General features: G+C 36.6%; 1 protein-coding gene across 3 annotated transcripts in view; it reads left to right on the top strand.

Moving 5' to 3' along the window:
* RANBP9 (RAN binding protein 9) overlaps positions 1-21,689 on the top strand; it is a 41,454-nt gene that overhangs the window by 12,982 nt on the left and 6,783 nt on the right. For all 3 annotated transcript variants that reach the window (XM_063325838.1, XM_063325837.1, XM_063325839.1), the window contains exons 3-9: positions 8,408-8,460; positions 10,494-10,661; positions 13,788-13,810; positions 15,855-16,039; positions 16,853-16,965; positions 18,283-18,391; positions 19,789-19,979. In XM_063325838.1, the coding sequence (XP_063181908.1) occupies positions 8,408-8,460; positions 10,494-10,661; positions 13,788-13,810; positions 15,855-16,039; positions 16,853-16,965; positions 18,283-18,391; positions 19,789-19,979 (842 nt within the window). The remainder of the gene's footprint in view (positions 1-8,407; positions 8,461-10,493; positions 10,662-13,787; positions 13,811-15,854; positions 16,040-16,852; positions 16,966-18,282; positions 18,392-19,788; positions 19,980-21,689) is intronic.

Genomic DNA, 21,689 nt, shown 5'->3' with positions numbered 1-21,689 from the left:
GTGGTGATTAGAAAGCATGCTAGGAAGGAGGATATTAACTGCAATAAATTATAACTGCATATCTGTGGGAATCCCTAGTTAATTGAAAAATAAATAAATACGTATATATGTCAGTTAAAACAGAGTATTGCAGCAAGTACTGTGAAAAATTCTGGTATGATTGGGGAAGTTAAACATAGTTGTACCTTTAAATTAAACCTTTATAAGCTATTAACGCAGTCCGCATTTGTAAATGATCTATCAGAGAACCAGAAGTAATGTTCATAGCTTTTATTCTGTATTTCTTAATACACTATTCAAGGGAATGAGATAGGCTTTTTGTTGCCTTTTACATACAACTCTAATTTTAGTTTCATCTATTTTTCTAGAATAGGAGCTTAACTAAAGGAAACTACATTGGTAGTCTAGGAACGTGAAAGAACAAGGGTGTGCTAAGTCCTGTCGACCTGTTATTGTCGTTTGGAGATGTAAGCCCTTAGTCTCTAAATCTGTTATAACACTGTACTGTCCCCTCGCTTTCCAAAAATGATCACCATGGTGGCTGTTCTCTAAGCTAGGTAGGTATATCCAAATGAGGCATTCTGGTCTCTCTCAAATGTTGATTTCAGTTTTCTTATGCTGCATTTTACTGAGTTCATTTCCACTAGTCTTTTACATATTTAGATCCTCTGTCTTTGTGTAAAGTGGTAATGCATCTGCCTTAACAGCCCCACAGTTAATACTTTATTTCAGATCCCAGTTAACGTTTTCCTCTTTTACACAACTGAAGATACTTGCATGATACTGTCATAATTTATGTAAACTACAAATCTGATAGCTTTGTGCTGTTGGCTGTGGGTGTCCTTTAATGGTGAAGAGTCATCTATCATCTCTCTTGGTTGAGAGTCTATGAGCTTTGCTGTAACCTTAGGTTGCACTCTGTGGCATTTCATACTGGGCGTAAGCATACTCTGGTTCCACTTTCCAAGCAGCTGTCAAAGGTATCCACTAGCTACCTGGCTTTCAGAAGCAAAATGCTGTTCCATTATTTTATGTTGTAAACAGCTTATGTGTGTATGATTTACTGAGTGATCGCCCATTTCTACATGAATTTCAGTCTTAGAAATCAATCATATTGATTCTTGAAATGAATCTCTCCATTTCCAGTCAGGGCAATGGTTTTTGAATGTTTTAAATTCTTACTCTAAACCATAGTTTGAAGACTTTGTGGTGGTTTGGCCATGAGGAGAAGCGGTCTCTGAACACTCAGTGAGTTTGCTTCCCTTGTCCCAGTTCATGACTGTTTGTGTCAGCTTTGTGGTAGACCTGCTCAGGTAGCTTATTCTCCAAAAGTTCACCTCAAGAGTGAGTTAGTTTTCAGCCAGGTTCATTCTCCACTAGGGCTGTTTGTATCGCTTCATGAGTAGCTATGGCAGCAAAAGAGAGGGGAATTTGGGCCAGAAATGAGCACGCAGGAGGGTGGGAGTGCTACTTTTGATCGTGGTCTCAGCTTATGCCCACTTAATTTTAGTTTAAATACAGCTTTTTGGTTTTTTAGATCTTTCACCAGGAGATACTTTTAATGTGTTTCTTTCACAGGGAAAATGAACTTTTGGGGAAGACATCTTTATCCTTGGTGTCTTGAAGTTCTGTCCGTTCTTTATCTTATTCTTTGATTCGTAAATACAATTACTAGCAATGAGCAAGCGATAGTGATGCCATTTACATCTAGATAGTCTTTAGTGCTTTTAGAACAGCTCAGGAAGATGTATGCTTAAAATCCAAAATCCTGTAAGCAGATGTGCTTTTTTTTAAAAGAAGAATTAAAACAAGAATTGGAAGTCATAAGCCATCTAGAAGAATAAAATGAAAGCTAAGTTTAGAAATGCGTTAGTCTTTTAGCAGATAGCACTTAGCTTACACTTGCGAGCATGGTTGTTAAGTCTGTGGTGTGGTTGTACTGAGGCAGATCTTCATGGGCATGCTTTGTATTGCATGTGTAAGTTCTAAATGTTCTGCACTAAAATAAAATGTTACTACAAGTAATGAATATGCTTTTTGGTAAAGCAGTGTTAGTAAGGCTGGATTATGGCTGTTCTTTAACATTGGCCATACAAGAAGTCATCTGTTGTTTTGGCAGTTCTCTTGTATGCATTGTGAAGAAGTAAAAAAGGAAAAACTATCCAAAACAAAAAATACCATGAGAATTAAGCTTGAGTTTTCATGACGCCTATGGTTTAGCTTAAGCTGGTTTAGTGTGTTTGAGTGATATTTGTGAAATACAAATGCTTTGTTGTCTTCTAGAGCATGTATGTGTAACTCTAAACAGAAACCATACTATTACTGCAAATTGTTTCTGTTGCAGTAAGTTGGCTTTTCCTTTATCATGCAGTATACCCATTTTCTTGTTCGCAACAAAAACATAAACCAATAAACAAAATACAGAACGTTGTCAGTTGCTGTTTTGTTTGTATTTGTTTTGTGCACTACTAATCTAATGTAAAAACTTCGTGCAGTCTGAAGACCTATTTTTATAGTTTTGATGTGTCCTCAGCAGTTATTTGTTATGATAACAGGCATTTGTCACAACAACATGCAAGTCTCATACAACACTCAGTCAATACAATACAAGACTCAGTCTCCATTTACATATAAGCATGTCTTGCATCGTTATTAGCGAGTACTTGTGTATAGAGTAGAATCCGATAAAGTCTGCAGTAGCTTTCTTGCATTAGTGCCTTCATTTGAATTGCAGCAGCTGCAAGAAGAGATTGCGTCATGAATCAGCAAGCATATCTTTTCTTAAACTGTATCAGTTTTCACCTGAGTATACCTCACCAGACATTTGACAGAAATAAACAGCAACTAAGTGTGTAAGAGGATTATTTGAAGTTTGTGTTTAACTGGTCAGAAATATGCGGAACTGGAACAAGGGAGTTTTATTTCTTTGTTGATGTTTTCTAGAAATTAAGATTTCTAATTTAAAAAGAAAGTCAAGATAATGTATTTAATTTCTTGGTCCCTGCTTCTTGCAAAATCTTTTAAGTTATTTTTTTCTTATGAGGTTCATTCATATAAATGTAGTGTATAGATGATAATCCTGCTGCTGCCTGGACTTGTATTATATCATTTTCTATCTATTTTTCTTTTCTGACAGTATGGTCCCCAAAAAAGCTTTAGACCTTAGGGAGAAGTGTCATGAGACAGAAATTGTGCAACCTCAGAAAGTGTGAGGGCTGTCAGTAAATGGGAATCTTTCTAGGAACATTATAGGTATCACAAGCAAAATTTTACAGGAATAACAATTTGAAGTGCTGTGCAAGATGACTGCCTGGCTTCCTTCCCTCCCCCTAGAACTGGATTCATCTGAAACCTGGGTTTATCATGTTCAAAATACTGTTTCCTTGGAAACATTCCATAAAATTAAACTTGTTTTCAATTTGAAATGAAAGACTCAAACTGTCTATGGCATATTTTGAAACATTTAAATAGAGAAAAATTTAACAGCTCATTTCTTATTGTGATTGTGCAGACAATAAAAATCTTGGATTAGCATATTCCTGAAAAATTTTAATGCAGAGTAATTATATTAAAGATGAAATTTAGCTACTTTTTTAGTGTGCTGTATTGCTGACCATATAGTATAGTGTCAGCGAAGACAGTGTAGAAAACTATAGGAGAACATTATTCAAACTTTTTACATCCTTGCCAGTCAGTCAGTTGTGAAGGCCCTTTAGAAGGTCATTTAGTCTTAAAATTCTTACGGGTGTTGCAGTTTTTTCTAGTTGTACCACTTTCTAAGAAACAAACTTGATAGCAAAACAAGCTGCACCTGTTGTATAGCCTACCATTTTTTTCAGTGTGTTAATTTTACTTTTCTTCATAGTCAATGCATTTGAAACATTAGGATATATTCTCAGTTAACATTATTTAGGAGTGTGAATGTCTGTTAGTGCTTGGACCTTAGGTTCCTTACAGATATTACGGTAACTTAGGTTTTACCACCGTATGGTTGAAGTTGCTTTCTTTAAATATATAGCGTGTAGGTGATAAAGATACCAAGTTGATCACTTTTGGTGATCATTATCACCAAAACAGCTTGGATTTCGAAGCATGATCTAGCGGGTCCCCAGTTTATACTGTCTTTAATAGAACATGTAGGCACAGTGGGAGTCAGACGCAATTTCACTCTTTCCAGATAGCAGGTTGCTAATGAAATATCTGTAGTGGGGAGGCTATTATAGGTTTTTTTATTACTTAAAGATATGCTCAATTATTATACTTGTCTTTTCAAATACAGTGTGGATTTTTAATTTTTTTTTTCTTTTTAACAAGAGAAGTGGTTATTTAGTACTTAAATTTATCTTTAGCTACTAGTAAGCTTTATGAGGTACCTGTGATGTGATATAGTTTTTGAGATTCTGTATTCCTTTTTATGAAATGGGAGGGATAGGATATAATTAGGCTGAATTCTGATTATTATCAACTTCTATATTGAAAGATTTTCCATACACCTTCAATACAGTGGCTAAAAGATCTAACGGAACAGCTTCACACAAAAATCAGAATTGCGTATCTGTTATATGAACTTCTGGGTTGGTTGTTTTTTTCCCCTTATGTTTTAGCAGTCTCCAGTTCTGTACCATCTCTTATTGCTATTTTTTCCTTCTATTTGATTCTGCGTTTTTTTATTTCTCGCACTTAGTCTCTTCAGGCATCCAAGTAGAAACTTTAGGCTCCAGCAAAAATGTGAATTTAGCTCTTTGACTGGAAAGAGCTTGAGGAGAAAATAGTTATTGTGAGCTTGGTGCTTGTTATACGTTTCACTGCAGAGAAGCCTAGGCTTTTCAGTATGTGTTAGGGGAAAAAAATAGATATCATAGTGCCTGTATTTTTTACATTGCCTTTTATTTTGCTTTGTGGCAAAAAGTTGAATCTTCAGCAAATTTGAAACTCTTTGTAGTTTCGTAGTATACCTAAAAATTTCTATTTGACTTGCAGTTGTGAAGTGTAAACTAGAAGATGTGCTGAGACATTAAAGTAGTAGTCTGTATCTTTAATGAACTGGAACAATAATAAATAAAATTTGAAATGAAAAATCAAGAGTATGTAAGATGTGCTTGCTTTCTTGGTCCTTAATACTAATTTGGCTGCACTTTAAATTGGTTTTCAGTCTTTTATTTCAGTCTCTCATGGGTTGACTTCCTGTATTCCATGAGTGGTTTTATATGTTGTTTGTAATTTTATGAGCTCCTAGAAGACTTGAGCACTTTAATGAGGTGATGAGTAGCAACTGATGGGACTGAAATGCTTAGAGAGACGGGATTCTTCATAAAAAAAGAAGGGTCCCAGGCCACTCGCTGCCACTTGCCTAGGTAAGTGATCCTCCCAGCGCAGCAGCCAAGGATGTTTACGGCTGGAGAGCTGAGGTGGAGGCACCATCCACAGGTACGGAGGGAAGTGATGAGGGAGGTGACATCAGAACCACACCATTACTCACCCTCCCTAGTCTCCCAAACCACGCTGTGTTGTGGCCGTTTTTGGAAGGTGCAACGTGTTGGCCTGAGCGTGTTGCTTCCTGGTGTTGACACCTCTGTTTCCTCAGGCATGCTGTTATGGCATGACATATCCTAAGTGGACCTGTTCTTCCCGTCTGTGGCAATCTCCTAGACCAAACCCATTCGTGTGACAGGACAGCAGGAAATGTATCATGAACTGACTGAGAACAGTCTGTGCCTCCATTGCACCTGTGTGCTAGCGTGTCTGCTTCTTGTGCTGCCCTGCATTTTTATCATGGAGTAAGGGAGAAAAACTTAAATACATAGCTTTGCTACTGTTTTTCTCCAGATTCTGAGACACATGATATGTGAACAGGAGGGCAATCTATGTAATTCCTCCCACTCAAGCAAGTGTTTTTGCAGAAAGTGACTCTGGATCTAAATATGAGCTAAGTGTCTTTAAAAACCAAGCAAAAAAGTCTTTTTAAGCCTATGAAGCTTGCAGGTGCCAGAAGAAAAACAGTTACATGTAGTGGTTTGGCATAAATACAGCTCGTGTGGATGAAATTTTAGAGCCTGGCTGTCATGCTACTGTTTTCCTTCTCAATTTATACTGTACTACATCTAGCTGAACATGAGATTAGCTATCCATCAACTATAACAAATAATAAATTAGCTTAATTGACGAGCCTTTAATTTCACTCACTTCCAAACCGTAAATTGCAGCCATTCCTTTTTCCTTTTGAAAGATGTCTGTAATGTGTTAATTATTTGAAATGTCTTAATCTGACTTTACTTGAGTTTCTATGAATATCACGTCTCCTTGATGAAATGGTGCTTACATTCCAAGTAGTTGTAAGTGAATCCCAGGGAAAAATATATACTAACATCCATCTTCTTACTGAGATGGTGTCAGTGCCTAGTGCCTTCTAGTCGTTGCTAATGGGTAAAAAAAATCCTTGTTCCCAGCTGTATTAAATACAGTGGGTCCAGTTCGTGTTTACAGTTGTTACTGTGTTAAAGAGGGGGCTCAGAGTTGTTATATCTGAATGAGAAAAAACAGGCGGTACCAAAATATTACCTAGATGATGATTTTCTATCTAGCATTTCATGTTTTTCTGTACCCTTAATCTTGTTTCTATAAGAGTACTGAAATGAAATTTGGAGTAGGATGAAGGTTTTTTTTTTAATATGGCTTACATTGAAAGGCTTTTTGCAGTCAGTGGAGGTCTTTGTTATCTAAAATTATTTTTAAAAATAAATTTCTTTAATAAAGTCTCCTTAACAGGAGACTTTACAATAACGGATTTTCAGTCTTTACGTGAGAATCCTTCATGCATCAAACTCCAGACTATGCTAATAACAATTCTGCCTTTACTGTTTAAGACAAAATCAAGAGTTTTCCACTTGTTGCTTTCATTTCCAATTGTTTTGTTGACTCTGCTGCTGCAGTGGTGCCTTAGTAATGTAATTAGCAATGCAGCAAAGACTAATCCCTTTGTTTGTTGCCCTTTGCTTCAGCTCTTCGGTATCTCTAAATGTAGTATCTGCTTTATATGTTTCTGAGGTTCCATTTCACGGTGGTGGGATGTTGGAGGTAGACAAAGATGGGTATCATATGTTAGAAATGATCGGAGAAGGGCTTTGTAAATATCGAACACAGAAGCAGTTAAGGTAACTGTTGGAAGTGATCACTAGAAAAAACAAAGCCCAGTACACAGTTAAGCATATGACTTCTGAGATTTCCTGCTCAGTTTCATTCTATATTAAATGTATTTAAAATAGCAGATTGACCTGTAGTTCCTAGTAGAATAGTTGCTTTAAATTAGCATTTTATGAGATGGGAATACAAAGGTCACGTTTGTTCTCTTAAACTGTTTTCAAATTGGCATGGGTGAATTTTTTTTTCATACATATTATTAATTATTTCATGATAAATTGATATTAACTAATTTGAACTAGTGTCAAAATGATTTGCATGTTTTGTTAAACTAGGAAATGTTAGGTTTAGGCAATTCTTGGATGCTTGCTTTTAGTTGGTGGGCTTTGGTGTTTTGGGGGCAGGGTGAAAGCTTAGCTTTTCATTGTGCTGTTTTTTCTCTTTGGTTTCCTGTCATCTTGGTCACAAAATGACTTTTGCTTAAGAAACAGAAGAAAAACTGATTTTACAAACTTCAAATAGGGTGATTTCTGGGGGAGGGAATTATTAATTTCAACTTTGCAGTGTTTGTTATTAAATTGCTAACAATTGCACTGGACGCTGACTTTATTAAAACTACCTTTGTAAAGCTGACTGGGACTTTATTGACCTACCCATAACTTGTTTAACTCAGGATTGCTGGTCAGCAAATGAAAAATGTTTTCCCTCTGTAGTTTGCCAACAGCTAAGTAACATTGCTGGTAAATTTCTCAAGATAGCATTCTGCTCCGTGATACAGGCCTTCAGTGTTTTTGTCTGATCTTTTCATAAATGCAAGGATGCATTTTGCTGCTGAAATAATGCACAGTTTTGCATGCATTTTGTAAAATTACTCATTCCAGTTTATCTGCTAAATGTGATTATTTACATGGAAGGTGATGAGATTGGTATGTGTATAGCTTTACCCCTACTTTCAAAATAAGACATGACCTTTGGCTTTCTTCATTCATGCTTTAAGCTTTATGGCTAATAGCAGTATTCTCCATCAATAACCCAGGATGCCTAAAAGAGAATAGTTGTCCTCACCTCTTGGAGGGACAGAGTCTGTCTGTATACAGTATGTATCGGGAATTACTTTTCAGTTTCCTTGCTGTTGTGCCACTATTAAATGACCTTTCAGCAGCTTAATTGGTATATGATTAATCAGCATAGTGTTTCTTGGCAATATCCCACATAGATATATATTTTTGTAAGAGACAGATAAATTTCTTTTGTTCTTTCATTTTTACAGTTACATGGGAATTGGGCTTTCAGCACAGGGTGTGAACATGAACAGACTACCAGGTATGTTTCAGCAATTATTACATTTGGTAAGTTACTTATATTGGTTAATAGTGTTTTTAAAATATGCTTGACACTGATGGGAAGTTTCTGGTAAGCAACAGAGAGTGTAGCATGACATCTCTCTCTGTTTTATCTGTTATGTACATTATGTAAAGCTTGCAGCTAAAAAGTTTAGCTTTTTCTTATTCGTTTTCCGGTACATTTGCTCTTGTGTTACTCCCATCAACTCTTAGTGTTATTTATAACATTATGGAGGTGCTTTTTAGCAAACAGATACATTTTAAAAATTTCATCGTGTTTCCTGATAGAAAAGCAGCTATAGATTTTCTTTCTCTGTAAACCTAATTTCTAGCAATAAAGATGAGCTACTATGATAAAAACTTTCTGTCAAACATGGAATGAGCTTTCCTACTGTCAGTTTCTGTACCGTTACCTTTCCAGCCTCAATAGTAAGGATGTGTAGCATAGTTTTAAGTTTTCACTGTTACATTGACCTGCTTCATCCAGGGATGCTGGTCTTGTTAACAGTTGTCTCTAGTATCTCTGTGTAGTTTTTAAAGAAGTTTTGTGTGTGTGTATGTGTTGGGGTTTTTTAATAGATCTTTAAATGTAAAAGAAACCCAACAAACCCAACCACCAAGAAACCACTTATTTTTTTGAAATTGTTACTAATATCCAAGTATAAAATCATGTTGAATTGACCTTAGAGTATCCGTATTTTGTTTCTTTTGCATTGGTACTTTCTCACACAAATGTCCTGATAGAGGGCCTTATGATGATGGCAAGTCCCATTTACACTGTGAGCCCAGCTAAGGGGGATGAATGGGTGGCATTAAGTTTGTTTAGAGTATGATTTAGGATGCATTGCAAATAGTTATCAAAGATACTAGTAATCAATGTAACTGCGGTAATTTGGGGTATTTAATTTACTCAGAGATGCCTAATGTGGTGCCAGCTGAAGCTACTGATCATACAGATTAAGGACCTAAGTATGGAAAATAGTTTCAAATTAACCTTTTAAGCAGCAACTTGACAGAAGAAGAATAAACCCACAATCCTTTAATCTTTAAAAATAATCTGAGTTGTCAGTATAAATTCTTATAGTCAGAATGAGCACATATATATGTATGAAATTTGATGATTTGTGTTAAAGATCATGCTCTATATTATTTTGAATAGGCATTTAAAAAAAGATTTTGTGGTGCCTGAAATTTTATTCCTTTTCTATGTGTTTTTGTTTAGTATTGAATTGCAGGGAGCGTAGACAGGTATTTTTAAATGAGCTCAGACTAAAATTGCTTGCTGTGAATTTCCTTGAGTAGTGTAACTATATGAAGCTTCTTAACTGGTTCTGCAGCTTCTTCATCTGCAAAATTAGCACCATATTTGCATACATAATGATTTGCCTGCTGGCTGTGACTTTCACCTGTATTGATAATTTTTTTTCCTCCTTCTTTTTTAATTTTTAGGGGCAGCAAAGCTAGTGGCACTATAGTCTGGAGATTCTGCTATTATGCAGAGACTGCTTGGTGCTGAAGCGTCATTAAGAATAATCAGGAGTAGAAATGTGTTTCCCCAGAGATGCGTGTTTGGGTCTTAGCCAGGGAGAATTTGATTATGACATATGGTAGCAATAGTTTTGCAAGATGAAAGGGAGAGCAGGAGAATCTTTACTGCTTTATTGGGACATGTCAGATCTGCATATAGCTTTTCAAATCTCAGCATTGTAGCTGATCATATTTTTGGTGTTGATAATTTTGTGCGTTCACTTAAAGAGAAAAATGTGTTATCTGAGCTGCGTTATCTGTTATGTACTACAAATGGAATTACCTGTTCAGCCATTTTGATAAAAGAAGTTGTCACTTTTTTTTAAATGAAACAGGTTTTTTAGTTAGATAAGAAATCTCAGAAATCAGAAGCTAAGCATAGTAATTAACTGTATTAAGGTGGTTAGAATATACTAACTTTGCGTAGTCTTTCCATTATTTCATAATAAAGGAAATGAGTAAATTGCAAATGCTTTTGTTCTCTAGGTTGGGATAAACATTCATATGGTTACCATGGAGATGATGGACATTCATTCTGTTCCTCTGGAACTGGACAACCCTACGGCCCAACATTTACTACGGGTGATGTCATTGGTTGTTGTGTCAACCTTATCAATAATACCTGCTTCTACACAAAGAATGGACACAGCTTGGGTATGGAGAATTGTTATCTTTAATGGTAACATTAAGTCTGTAAGTCTGTTGTAAATCTGAACCTCTCTTCATGTCAGGAGCAAAGTGTTCAAATAGTTCTTTCGATAGTCTCATAATTCATGAATTAATTAAAGAATAAGGAAAGAAAGGAAAAATAATTTCTTTCGTGCAGCTTCCATTCCTAACATTCATCCTAACTAACATTCCTTGTGAATTTGGAAGGATTTGTCATAGCATCTCATTCCATAGGACCGGCATTTATGAATTCCACTACTACATCCACAAATAATACTTGATGTATATAACATAAAGTAATAGATAAAGAGAACCGGAGAACAGATATAGATAAAACTCATTGCTACTGTGTTTGGGCATATCTAGCCTTCATTAAAACCTTACATCAGACGGGCAATATTTTGAACATATTTTGGAGAACAGTGTCTTTTGGGTTCCCAGCCTGGAGTCATGCATAGTTGGGCTAAAGCTATGAATTATACAAGCTGTGCTAAAATTAAGTCTGTTAAATGCTTGTAGTAAATTTTAGCATTATGCAACACTGCAAGACAACTCGAGTTTGAAGATGGCAGGAGGGGTTAGAATTAAATTTTTTGATGCAATATATATAATTTTTTGGTTAATGCAATTTAATGAGCAAAGATACAGAGTGTAAAGAAAGAAGGGAAAAAAATCTACTTCTTGCATTAAGGGGAGAGCAAGGGCTTGGAAAGATGTCTTGGAATTGTGCTGAGAGGAGTAGGAAGTTTCAAGGGATAAAGCTCAGAAAGAAGAAATAAGTTTTTTGTTATGGGTGGAAATGTGATAAGGAAAAGAGAGGCTAGCTTGAGATGAAATAGGAGGCTATTGAGATAGGGACTCTTGAAGTCACTGTTCTGTTTTCTCACATTGCCGAACACGGGGAAGGTTTGGAAAGTAGTAAGGGTAAGAACGTGGTTTAAATTCTTTTCCTTGTCTCTCAGAACAAGACTGCTTGTTTGTTTGCTCAGGCCCCGAGCAAACAGATCTAGCTTTGGAGTTGCTCAGCCCTTACTCAGAGCAGGGCTTGGGTGGCTCTAGAAGTCAATTCCAAGTAATCACTTCTGTAATTCTATTTTATCGTGATTTAATGTTTCTTCTAAATTGCATGAGTCTATATACTTGGACTTAAAACCTTGACACCTACAGCAGTGGGACACTTGAACCATGCACTGTATGGTTGTTTCTTTTGGCACTGTTTCAGGGTATGTGTCAAAATGGAAGATAACAGCCTCATGTTGTGTTTACCCTAATCTTTAACTGGGTTAAAGCTGAGAAGGGTAGTCTTGCCTTATTCCCTTTTTGGAACTGGTAACAGTGTGCCTGCAGGTGAGTTCGATCAGATTGTTGATCAACCAGAGACACTGGTTTTCTGACTGCCCTTATTGGTTACATGCATGGAGGAGCTAATAAGGGAGGAGCAGAACCTTCTCTTTCAGTGGAGGTCTTAAAGCAGACTGGACTAGGCCAACTATGAAACAACACGCCAAGTGATTAAAATCTGTTTGAAAAGGAGAGCAGAATGGCATAGGTGAGGAGAGGCTAGCAAAATGTCATCTGTCACAGCCAGACTCTGACAAACACTTCATGGATTTCAGAAGGAAACCTGACAGCTGTTCTGCTGTCGCGGGCTTTGCTAGCTTGAATTTCTAACACAGTAATGTTGATTCTGTGTTTAGGGGAAAAAGAAATTAGAAATTTTGGCTGTCTTGCTGACTTACTGCTACTGATTGTCCAGAATTTCTGTACAGTTGTGACTTGGAGGACGTTTATGTTTCTTCCCTGGGCCACAGATGTACTCTAGAGTGTTGGAAATCTCTGGCTCAGCCTAGGATTTGATGCTGCCAAAAGGGCTAAGCAATTATTTATGAAAGTGTGAAATCCTGGGTTGAAAAAAAAAACAAACACAAAACCAGCATGCCCCCCCCCCCCCAAACCCTAATGCCTACATGTCACTCAGTCATCATTTATCTGTCTTGCCTACTACCATGATTATTTTGGAAAAGAGTGAGTTGGAAGTCAAAACGTGCCAAACAGAGAAAGTAGTAATAGCTTAGAAAAGGTGCGAACAGGTAATAGATAAAATGATAGCGTTGAGATGTGATGGGAGGAAACAGATTAACTCTTAAATGTCATTCTTTGGTATCAAAGATGTGAGTAAGGAATCCAGATGCTCTTGAGACTTGAAGTCTCGGTGAAGAATGGAGATGGAAAGCAGGGGTGGAATTTAGGAGAAAAGGTTAAAGGCTTTGTTTTATTCTTAAATTTGAAAAGTCAGTGATACAAAATAAGAGTTTGAAGGGATAGGTAGATTCAAATCATTATGCACTCGTAAAAAAATAAAATTGAAGAAATACTTGCAACAATAAAGGAAATTATGAAATACTGCTACCATTTGGCTGTCAGAAGGAGATTTCCTGATATTTATTTTTTTAACTGAAAGCTGCTTCCCCTCCCTCCCACAATATTGCTTGAAGTTCCTGAATAGTGGTCAGATTTTTCTCTAATCCTGAGACAGCAAAATCACTGCCTTGGTCTTATGGGTAGATGGATGCTTGTAATTATATAACAAGATACTAAGTTCTTCTGTTTGAAAACCGAAACAAACCACCCTGGCGTGGATTAGAGTGAAACATTTACCAGACTGGTTTGGAGTATTATGTAAAGATAATGCCAACTAATGAAGAAAAAGAAATAGCAAAGAAACTGTTAAATCTTGGTGTGTCAGCATTAAGACAAGCAAGTGAAAAAATATCTTCAGAGATTCTCGTTTTTCCTGTTAGTTTTCATCTATAGCCAGAATTTTCATACTTTTTTAATCTGCGTATCTGTATGATGTTTGCTAAATCTTAAGCCCTGTTTTGAAAAGTTGAGGGCAAATTGAGCACTTTTGAATGAAAATTACATTTTGCCAAATACTGCCCTTTATTATTCAAGCACATCAGTTGTGCCTAAGCATCATGGATGTCACCATACTTTACTTATTTTTGAGATAGTTTGGGTGAGTTTTCTGAACTAATAATGATACACGTAAGAAAATGAGGCTAGAATCCAGACATGTGGGAATTAATCTTAATTTTCTTTTCATTACAGGCATCGCTTTCACAGATTTACCGGTAAGATAAGTGCATTTTCAAACAGCTTTCATGTGTATTATAAACAGAGGTTTCACATGTAACTTGCATTTACCTTATGCTTCTTGGAAATACAATGATAATCTTCTTAACCAATTTACTATCAGATATTTCTCCTCCTCATTTCAGTGATGATTTGTTAATTGAAGCAAAAAGTTTTTAAACGGATCCTCACAGGGGTTTTCCTTTTCAGGTTTTTAGCATTCAGGCATTTTTAATGGAAGTTCAGCAGAAAATAATACATACCAGTATTTATTAAATAATTTTTTTGACACATGAATGCCTTACAAAGTCAAAGCTACATTAAACACCAGCTTTGTGCATGTGTGTACACATGAGTGTATGCAGTTGTGTATCATATTCAGAAAGGTTGACTACTTAAGACCTAAGGTCACTGTAACTCATGCTTGGTGCCTAATTTTCAAAATCTTTCTCTATACTGTTCATTCCATAAGATCAAATGTATCAAAGTATTATTATTTTTTTTAAGAAAGCTGCAGATGTCTGAAGTCTTTTAGCTTTTCAGTCAATTAAATTGTGCTTTCCTTAAAATGGCTATAAATGTGTTCCCTATGCTACTGGTAAAGGCGTGATACTGGACTGACTTTGTTTTTTTTCCTCATCCACTTCATTTCTGATTTAATCTGGTTAGGGTGCAGTGTGTGACACGCTTCCATCTGGCCAGCTACTCTGTTTGCTCTGGCCTTAGGAGGCAAGGGCAGATATTAAGGAAAAAAGAAGTCAATAACCCAGGGTGCCTCCCAGCCCCCCCACAGGATTGGCTACTTCATGTAGGAAGCCACTGCCACTGTCCTGGATCCGTGGGATGCCAGGAGGGCTCCTTGCTAGCACGTGGTACCAGCACAAGAGAACTGACACTGTAATCTGAAGTTTGAAGCTGGACCCCTCCTCATTAGAATGGATTGTTTTCAGCTCCTTAAAAGATTTGAGACTTATGCTTGGTTGATTAGTCTACACTAGGTAACGCTATGAGCAAAGTTTATTTGGAGGGGAAAAAAAAAGGGGGAGGGGGGCAGGGGGAGAAGATTGGTTTGGGCATGGTTTTAACAGAGAGAGTGGTTTTTTTCTTTAATTTCACTGCGTTTCAGTGTTCCTACTGACCTGCATGTTGATACCTTCTTTTTGATAGCTTTAATTTATTTAGACATATAGTTCTGTAGATGAGCGTACCATTATACCATACCACCATTGATTGCAGTGTAAATATGATGTAGGTATATTCATAAATTAAAAAAAACCAAAACCAAACCACAAGAAAACCCCACCCACCCAAAACCTCAATAGATGCATTGCCATTTCTGAGATGCTAGTTGAATTTAAGAAAGTTACTCTAATCCCAATAGGCAGATTTTATTTTTCTCATATTGGCATATTTCAAATTTGCATGGAGACCTAATCTCTAAGCAGAAAATAAAACTGAGACAACAATAAATGCTTTAAAGTCTTTTTCTAGATACAAGTCCAGGAATTCACGAGAACTTCAATGCACTGTTACAGTTCTTTTTAGGCGCTACACTTGGACTTTGAGGCTAATGAGTTCTCTATCCTGTCAGTTCTTACCACTAAAATTCTGCGATGTTTTAAGTATTTCACCCCAAAAGGAAAATGGCCCACTTTGTAAGTTTAATTTTTGTTCTCTTTTTAAAAGAAACTTTAATCCTGGTCTTTAAAAATCATTTAAAAATTGGTGTTTAATCTTTTGTAAAATTGAAACCAGAAGTTGTATACTTTAGCACAGTTTAAAAAGTGCATTTTCTGACTAGAAAGAGAATGATCAGTAAGGCTTTCTTATTTCAAAATGAAAAAATTATGAACACTGGGAATAAAAATTAATCAGTCATTATATTGTTGGATTAGTAGAAGTTGCTTTAACTGCTGGACAGATGATCCAGAGGTATTTGCTTCTTCACACTACTAGTAACATTGGGGATATTATTACAGAGATGAAAAAAAAAGTGGGGAATTTAGAATAAAAGGAAAAAACTAATTAAAGAATTTCTTGCAGCCAAACTTGTACCCTACAGTAGGGCTTCAAACACCAGGAGAGGTTGTGGATGCTAATTTTGGACAACACCCATTTGTATTTGATATTGAAGACTATATGAGAGAATGGAGAACCAAAATTCAAGCACAGATTGACAGATTTCCGATAGGAGATCGGGAAGGAGAGTGGCAAACAATGATTCAGAAGTAAGACTTTGAATATTGTTCATTTTAGAAATAAGTTTATAATTGCATGATTTCGGAGGTCTTTAAAACAAAGTAACTAATGTCTTGTGCAAAAAATTACAGATAGTATTAAAAACTAGTATAAATAGTTTTGTTGACATAACGGGCTTAATAAATACATATAAAATTGAGAATGAATAGATGTTTGGGGGAAGACACATCTGCATCATTACTTAATTGAGAGTTTATAATGATGTGTGTAAGTCCTCTATTCTGCTGTGACCTCTCTAGCGTGAGTTGGGGAGTTTAGAAAAATGCTGTGGTTGTAACGGGCAATTTTAATGCTTTGGGCTCTGGAAATTTCCCTTCATGTTCTCAGCCTTCAGCATGCCAGGTTAAGTTGTGGCTCAGTAGTGCCTCGCTTGGAAAAAAGGTGGTTGTGGCTTTGCATTTTGTATTTCTTCAGTGAAAACAAAAACTTAATGTACAGACGTTTCACTTCAGCGTATGTATTGAGCAAAACCAGAAGCTTAATTAGCAGGTAATACTTTAATTGGGCTTACCTTTAGGTGATGAATCATTTTTATTAAAATTCATCGTAATAAAATTATACATTGATTATTTTTGTTACTGTTCTTCTGTACAGTGTTTTGAAGATACTGGCTCTTTAACTGAATTGCTTTTGTCTGACTTTACTTGAAATTCAGAAATTTCTATACAATTTCTTTAATTTAGTCACTTTTTTTCAGAAAAGGGATTTTACATTCAAGAAGTTCTTGATTTCTTACCTGTGTTTAATGAGTGTGTCTGGGTTTTGTTTTTGTTTATTTTTAGAATGGTATCATCTTACTTAGTTCACCATGGATACTGTGCAACAGCAGAGGCATTCGCCAGATCCACAGACCAGACTGTGCTAGAAGAATTAGCTTCCATTAAAAATAGACAAAGTAAGCCTGGAAAGCATGTTACATCCTTTGTTTTCCTCCCTTAAACGAATATTACGTAAAACTTTCTCTTAAGCATCATTGTAGAATTTCCTTTCAGCACTACTCCATAGTATAGTTCTTTACTGTCATGTAAAGTTATATACGTATGAACGGCTGGTTAAGATGAACTTCTGCACTAATGCTTTGGAACTTGTTTGATGTAGCGGATTACCTTTCTCTTGAATGGAAAACTGGGATCTGTCTTAAACAAATGTGGATAATGACTCTAAACGAGTGTTTGTGAGAGATAATGGTCAGTCACAAACAGGAATATAAAACTCGGTCTTGACAAACATTTAGAGTTTTATCTCAACTGTGAAAAGGGGTAGAGTTTAGAGAATGCCTTGTAAGTTAAATCAAGTTTGAGTTTTCCTGCTTACAGATGTGAGGGGGAAGAGGATAAGGAGAACTAACAGCAGTTTAGTTCTGACTTGCTGTGGCAGCGCTGTTTGGCAGCCTGATTAAACAGTGCCTTCCCCGCTCATTTAAATCCCTGCTGTACGCACACAAGCATTTGTGTGACTGCCTGACGTACCATACGGGGAAACTGCTCTGGTTGAAAAATAACCCATTTGTTGGGCTGGTTTTCATTTGGATCAGTTTCCCTGTTGGCGGATAGAGCTGGGAGGCTTTTTGTGCCTTGTGCTGGGTTACAGCAACAGGAGCATCAATAAAGCAGGAACTGTCATGGAAAGGCGTAGTCAACTGTAGCCCGACTGGGAAGTGTGTGTTGTAGGTGAGAGAGAATACATTTTGGTTTTCTCAGTCAAAATTGAACCTGTGGGAGGTGGGATGCAATTTGGATGTTCTTGGGTGACAATAGTTTGGTATGTGCTTATTTATAAAGGAAAGAAAATGAGAAATAAATTGCAGAAGAGTGTCTGCAATCTTAATCTAGCTCTAAATGAGCAATCTCAGTACAAAGTAGTTGTATGCTGGCAATAAATAAAAATATTGAGTACTCATTTACATATATGTAGGTGAAATACAATTCTTAAATTTTCCTATTGAACATTTTAAGGAAGCGTGATCTTTCTTTACACTCTTTTTTTCGAAGAGGAAAAAACCTTGTTGATTGATGATTGCAGTGTCTTTTAATCATTAGTTTACGTGTATGAATCCGTAAGCTGTCCATTTAACTGATGTTGGTTTTGGTGAACAGAAATTCAGAAATTGGTTTTGGCAGGATGAATGGAGAACCCATTGAAACAACGTAACAGCTGTATCCAAGTTTACTAGAAAAAAATCCTAATCTCTTATTTGTTTTTTGGTGAACAGGAATTCAGAAATTGGTTTTAGCAGGAAGAATGGGAGAAGCCATTGAAACAACACAACAGTTGTATCCAAGTTTACTAGAAAGAAATCCTAATCTCTTATTTGCATTAAAGTGAGTCTTCAAATTATACAGATGTGTGTTTATAGATGACACAGTACCTTCTGAGACAAGACAGTTACTCATTTAAAGCTTTCACAGAAATTTAAACAAAGTTAAGCAGCGTTTTTTAGAAAATGTGTATAGTTCACTTTTTTATGCTATATTATTTGCTACGTGTTTAACTAGGTTTTGTCATCAAGTTCCTGTTTTGCAGTATAATTCACATCTCACTGTAGGCTTGTCTCTAGAACTACATTTTGCAATTTTTCAAATCACTTTTATTCAAATTGAGTGGCAAGTAAAATTTAAAATGTACACTGATACAGTATCATATTCAAGAAGTTTAAGAGTTTATCTCTTCCTCCAAATGGGTGACTGACTTTAAAGACCAGTTTAAATGATGTGTTTCACTCCTTGTCACTTTACTAGAAACCTCTGGCTACTACCGTGGAAATTCCATAATCCCAAAGAGTTGTCTTGGCTTCCCAAGCACACAATAGTTGCCTTCGTTCTGGCATTTTTACTTGCCGTCTGTGCTAATCCTCCAGAATTTTGTATCATGTTGTAGTGTTTGAATGTGCAAAAAACCTCTTATCTCCTATAAGACCAAAGCACTTGAATTTTTATGTTCAGTTAAGTAACTTGGAATGTGTTTGAAGTCTGTCATGCTCAAGTGCCAAACAGAATTCACGTGATAGCACTGCAGACTTATCACAGAATTCACAAAATGCAAACGTTTTGGTGAAAGGCTTCACTCGATAACGTCAACTCATGTTATCTTTTTCTCAGTCTGGCTTTCTAAATTTTGCCTGCTCTATTGAGACTATCCAAGCCTAAAACATTAAGCAGTAGTTCTGAGCTTCCTTAAAGTCTATAGTTAAAACCTCCTTATCTAAAATAAAATTGACAAAGAGCAACAGCCTCTAAAGGGAAGGTTTGTATATGAGCTTGCTTTTCAAACTGTTTTCTAGTGCAAATGTTTAATGTTAAAAGTTACCATTTAATGCTTACTGTTCCAGAGGATCAAACTATGTTCTCATTTACTTTGAGAGAAATGACAGACGTGACAACGTAAGGACATATCCTTCTCAGGAAATAACCTTGCCCCTGCCAATAAAACAAAGCAGTTAAAACAAGAAAATACAGTTTAGTTCTCTGAACTTTGAGGACTTATTGCCAAAGTCTGTCCTCGAAGGATAATATTCCTGTTCTCCTCCCTCACAAATTTTGTAATTTTGCGTTTTGGGCTGAATACTCTAAGGCTTATTGATCATTGGGTTACTGACATCCAGCATTTTGTTGAGTCAGACTTTTTGTATATTTAACACTAAAATTAAATCATTGTTATCGTTGGTAAATTGAAATGTGTTAATTGTTTTGTTAGCTTAACTTTTTTGCCTTTTGTTTAGGGTGCGCCAGTTTATAGAGATGGTGAATGGTACAGACAGTGAAGTGCGGTGTTTGGGAGGCCACAGTCCAAAATCTCAAGACAGTTACCCTGTTAGCCCACGATCATTCAGTAGTCCTAGCATGAGTCCCAGCCACGGAATGAATATTCACAATTTGGCAACAGGCAAAGGGAGCAGCACACACTTTTCTGGTAAGTTGATGTGGAGGATATACCACATAGATTTGGATGTACCACACCGTGTAGCCTTTTTTTTTAACAATTAAATATCGGGAGAAGTTATAAATACTCACAGACCGAGTATTTGTTTTACTTAAGAGTTGATGCTGAATGCTTTGTATAAAAGGATAGTTTTAATGATCAAAATACATGGTTCTCAGTCACTGGGGAAATGGGAAGTATATAAATGGAATCAAGACTTTTTTGCATGTGCTCTTGGTTTTACCAAGGGTTTGCAAAGTAGGTTGCCACTAATTTCTAAGAAACGTTTGCTTCCGGGAGATGGAAGGTTCTGACGCAAATTTCTGTTATCCTTTTGATGGTGATTTATGGATTGGGTAAGGGGGTTTAGTAAGTGGTGTATATGTTCCATTTCCTGTGGTGTTTATGGAATAGTAGGAACAGCTGCTTTTGTGTAGGAAATACCAGGAGCTGGGTTGTGGAGTTAGGTAACAGACTTTCTGCTGGCAGCCAAATTTCAGTCTGCACAGTTGAAACAGTTCTGAGAGTGCCTTGTTGGTGGTAAAGCTTCAGTGGGAAGCCATGAATGTTCAGAGCTGCCCCGTGGCTATGGGGAGATGCCTGTGCCTTCCAAGCACCCCTGCAGAGAAGTTGAGCATGCTAGAATGGTATGTGAGTGTGTCATCTTTGAACCCAAGACTCTGAAGGTAGCAGACAGAGGCTGTCATCTTCTGTTTCATTCTTAAATCCAAACTGGAGCTGACTGGGGGGCATTTTATTTCGTTGTTGTTATTATTATTTTTGTCTCGGTGGGATTCAGAAGGAAGCCAGTGTAGCGTGGCCATCAGAACACCTGCTGCCCTTGGAAAGGCAGCAGCTTCGTTTTAATCCCCTCTGTGTCGAGGCTGTGCTGGCACGTATGTGAGTGGAGGTCCACTCCGATTTTCTGTTTGTTCTTCAGGTGGTTATTGGGATGTATTGTAGAAAGTACCTCTTAACTTTCTAATTTTGAAAATAGAGACACCACTTAATAAGCAAGTCGATGTATGTATTATTAGAATTGAGGTTTGGGGTTTCCTGAATGGCAGAAAGCTTTTTATTTATAATAAACCCTTCCTGTGACCTGTTTCTATATTAGAAGATACTAGGGAGCTCCTGCTTTTGGGCTTGATAGAGCTGTCAATTACACATTAGCTTCAAATAGTAGTTTCTTGATTACATTTTAGAGGGGTCAGAAGAGATTTTAGCCAGACATCATAATTTCACAGCATGGTGTAATTTTATTTAGCAAAGCACAATATTAACAATTAAAATAATTATATGAGGAAGGAGGGAGGCATAGCAACGTGTAAATTGTTTTCAGCACTGAATTTTACTGCATATTTATCAAGAGAATTACGCGATTAGGAATTAGTAAGATGCATGTCTGCTTCCATTCATAATGATTGCAGTGGCCTAGAAAAGATTTTCAGATCTTTCAGAAACATTGTATCAGTTTTAAGAAAGGATTCAACTTTGATGCAGTTTTCTGTTTTACTGGTATGTAAGTACAACTGAAAAGCTCTCTCATGTATGTGTTGGTACTTGTTAAATGATGTTTAACTTCCGCACTGTAGAAGCCTCAAAGGTTCAAATACCTGAAACACAGAGGCTTAGTATTTGGGTTTGTTTGTTTGGCAAATGTAGTGGTTACTGACCAGGAACAATTAAGCTGTGCTTATT

Source organism: Chroicocephalus ridibundus, chromosome 2 (genome assembly GCF_963924245.1).
Source record: "Chroicocephalus ridibundus chromosome 2, bChrRid1.1, whole genome shotgun sequence".
NCBI classification, from domain to species: domain Eukaryota; kingdom Metazoa; phylum Chordata; class Aves; order Charadriiformes; family Laridae; genus Chroicocephalus; species Chroicocephalus ridibundus.
The sequence above is the reverse complement of the archived record's forward strand: the minus strand, read 5'-3'. Positions and strand labels throughout refer to the sequence as shown.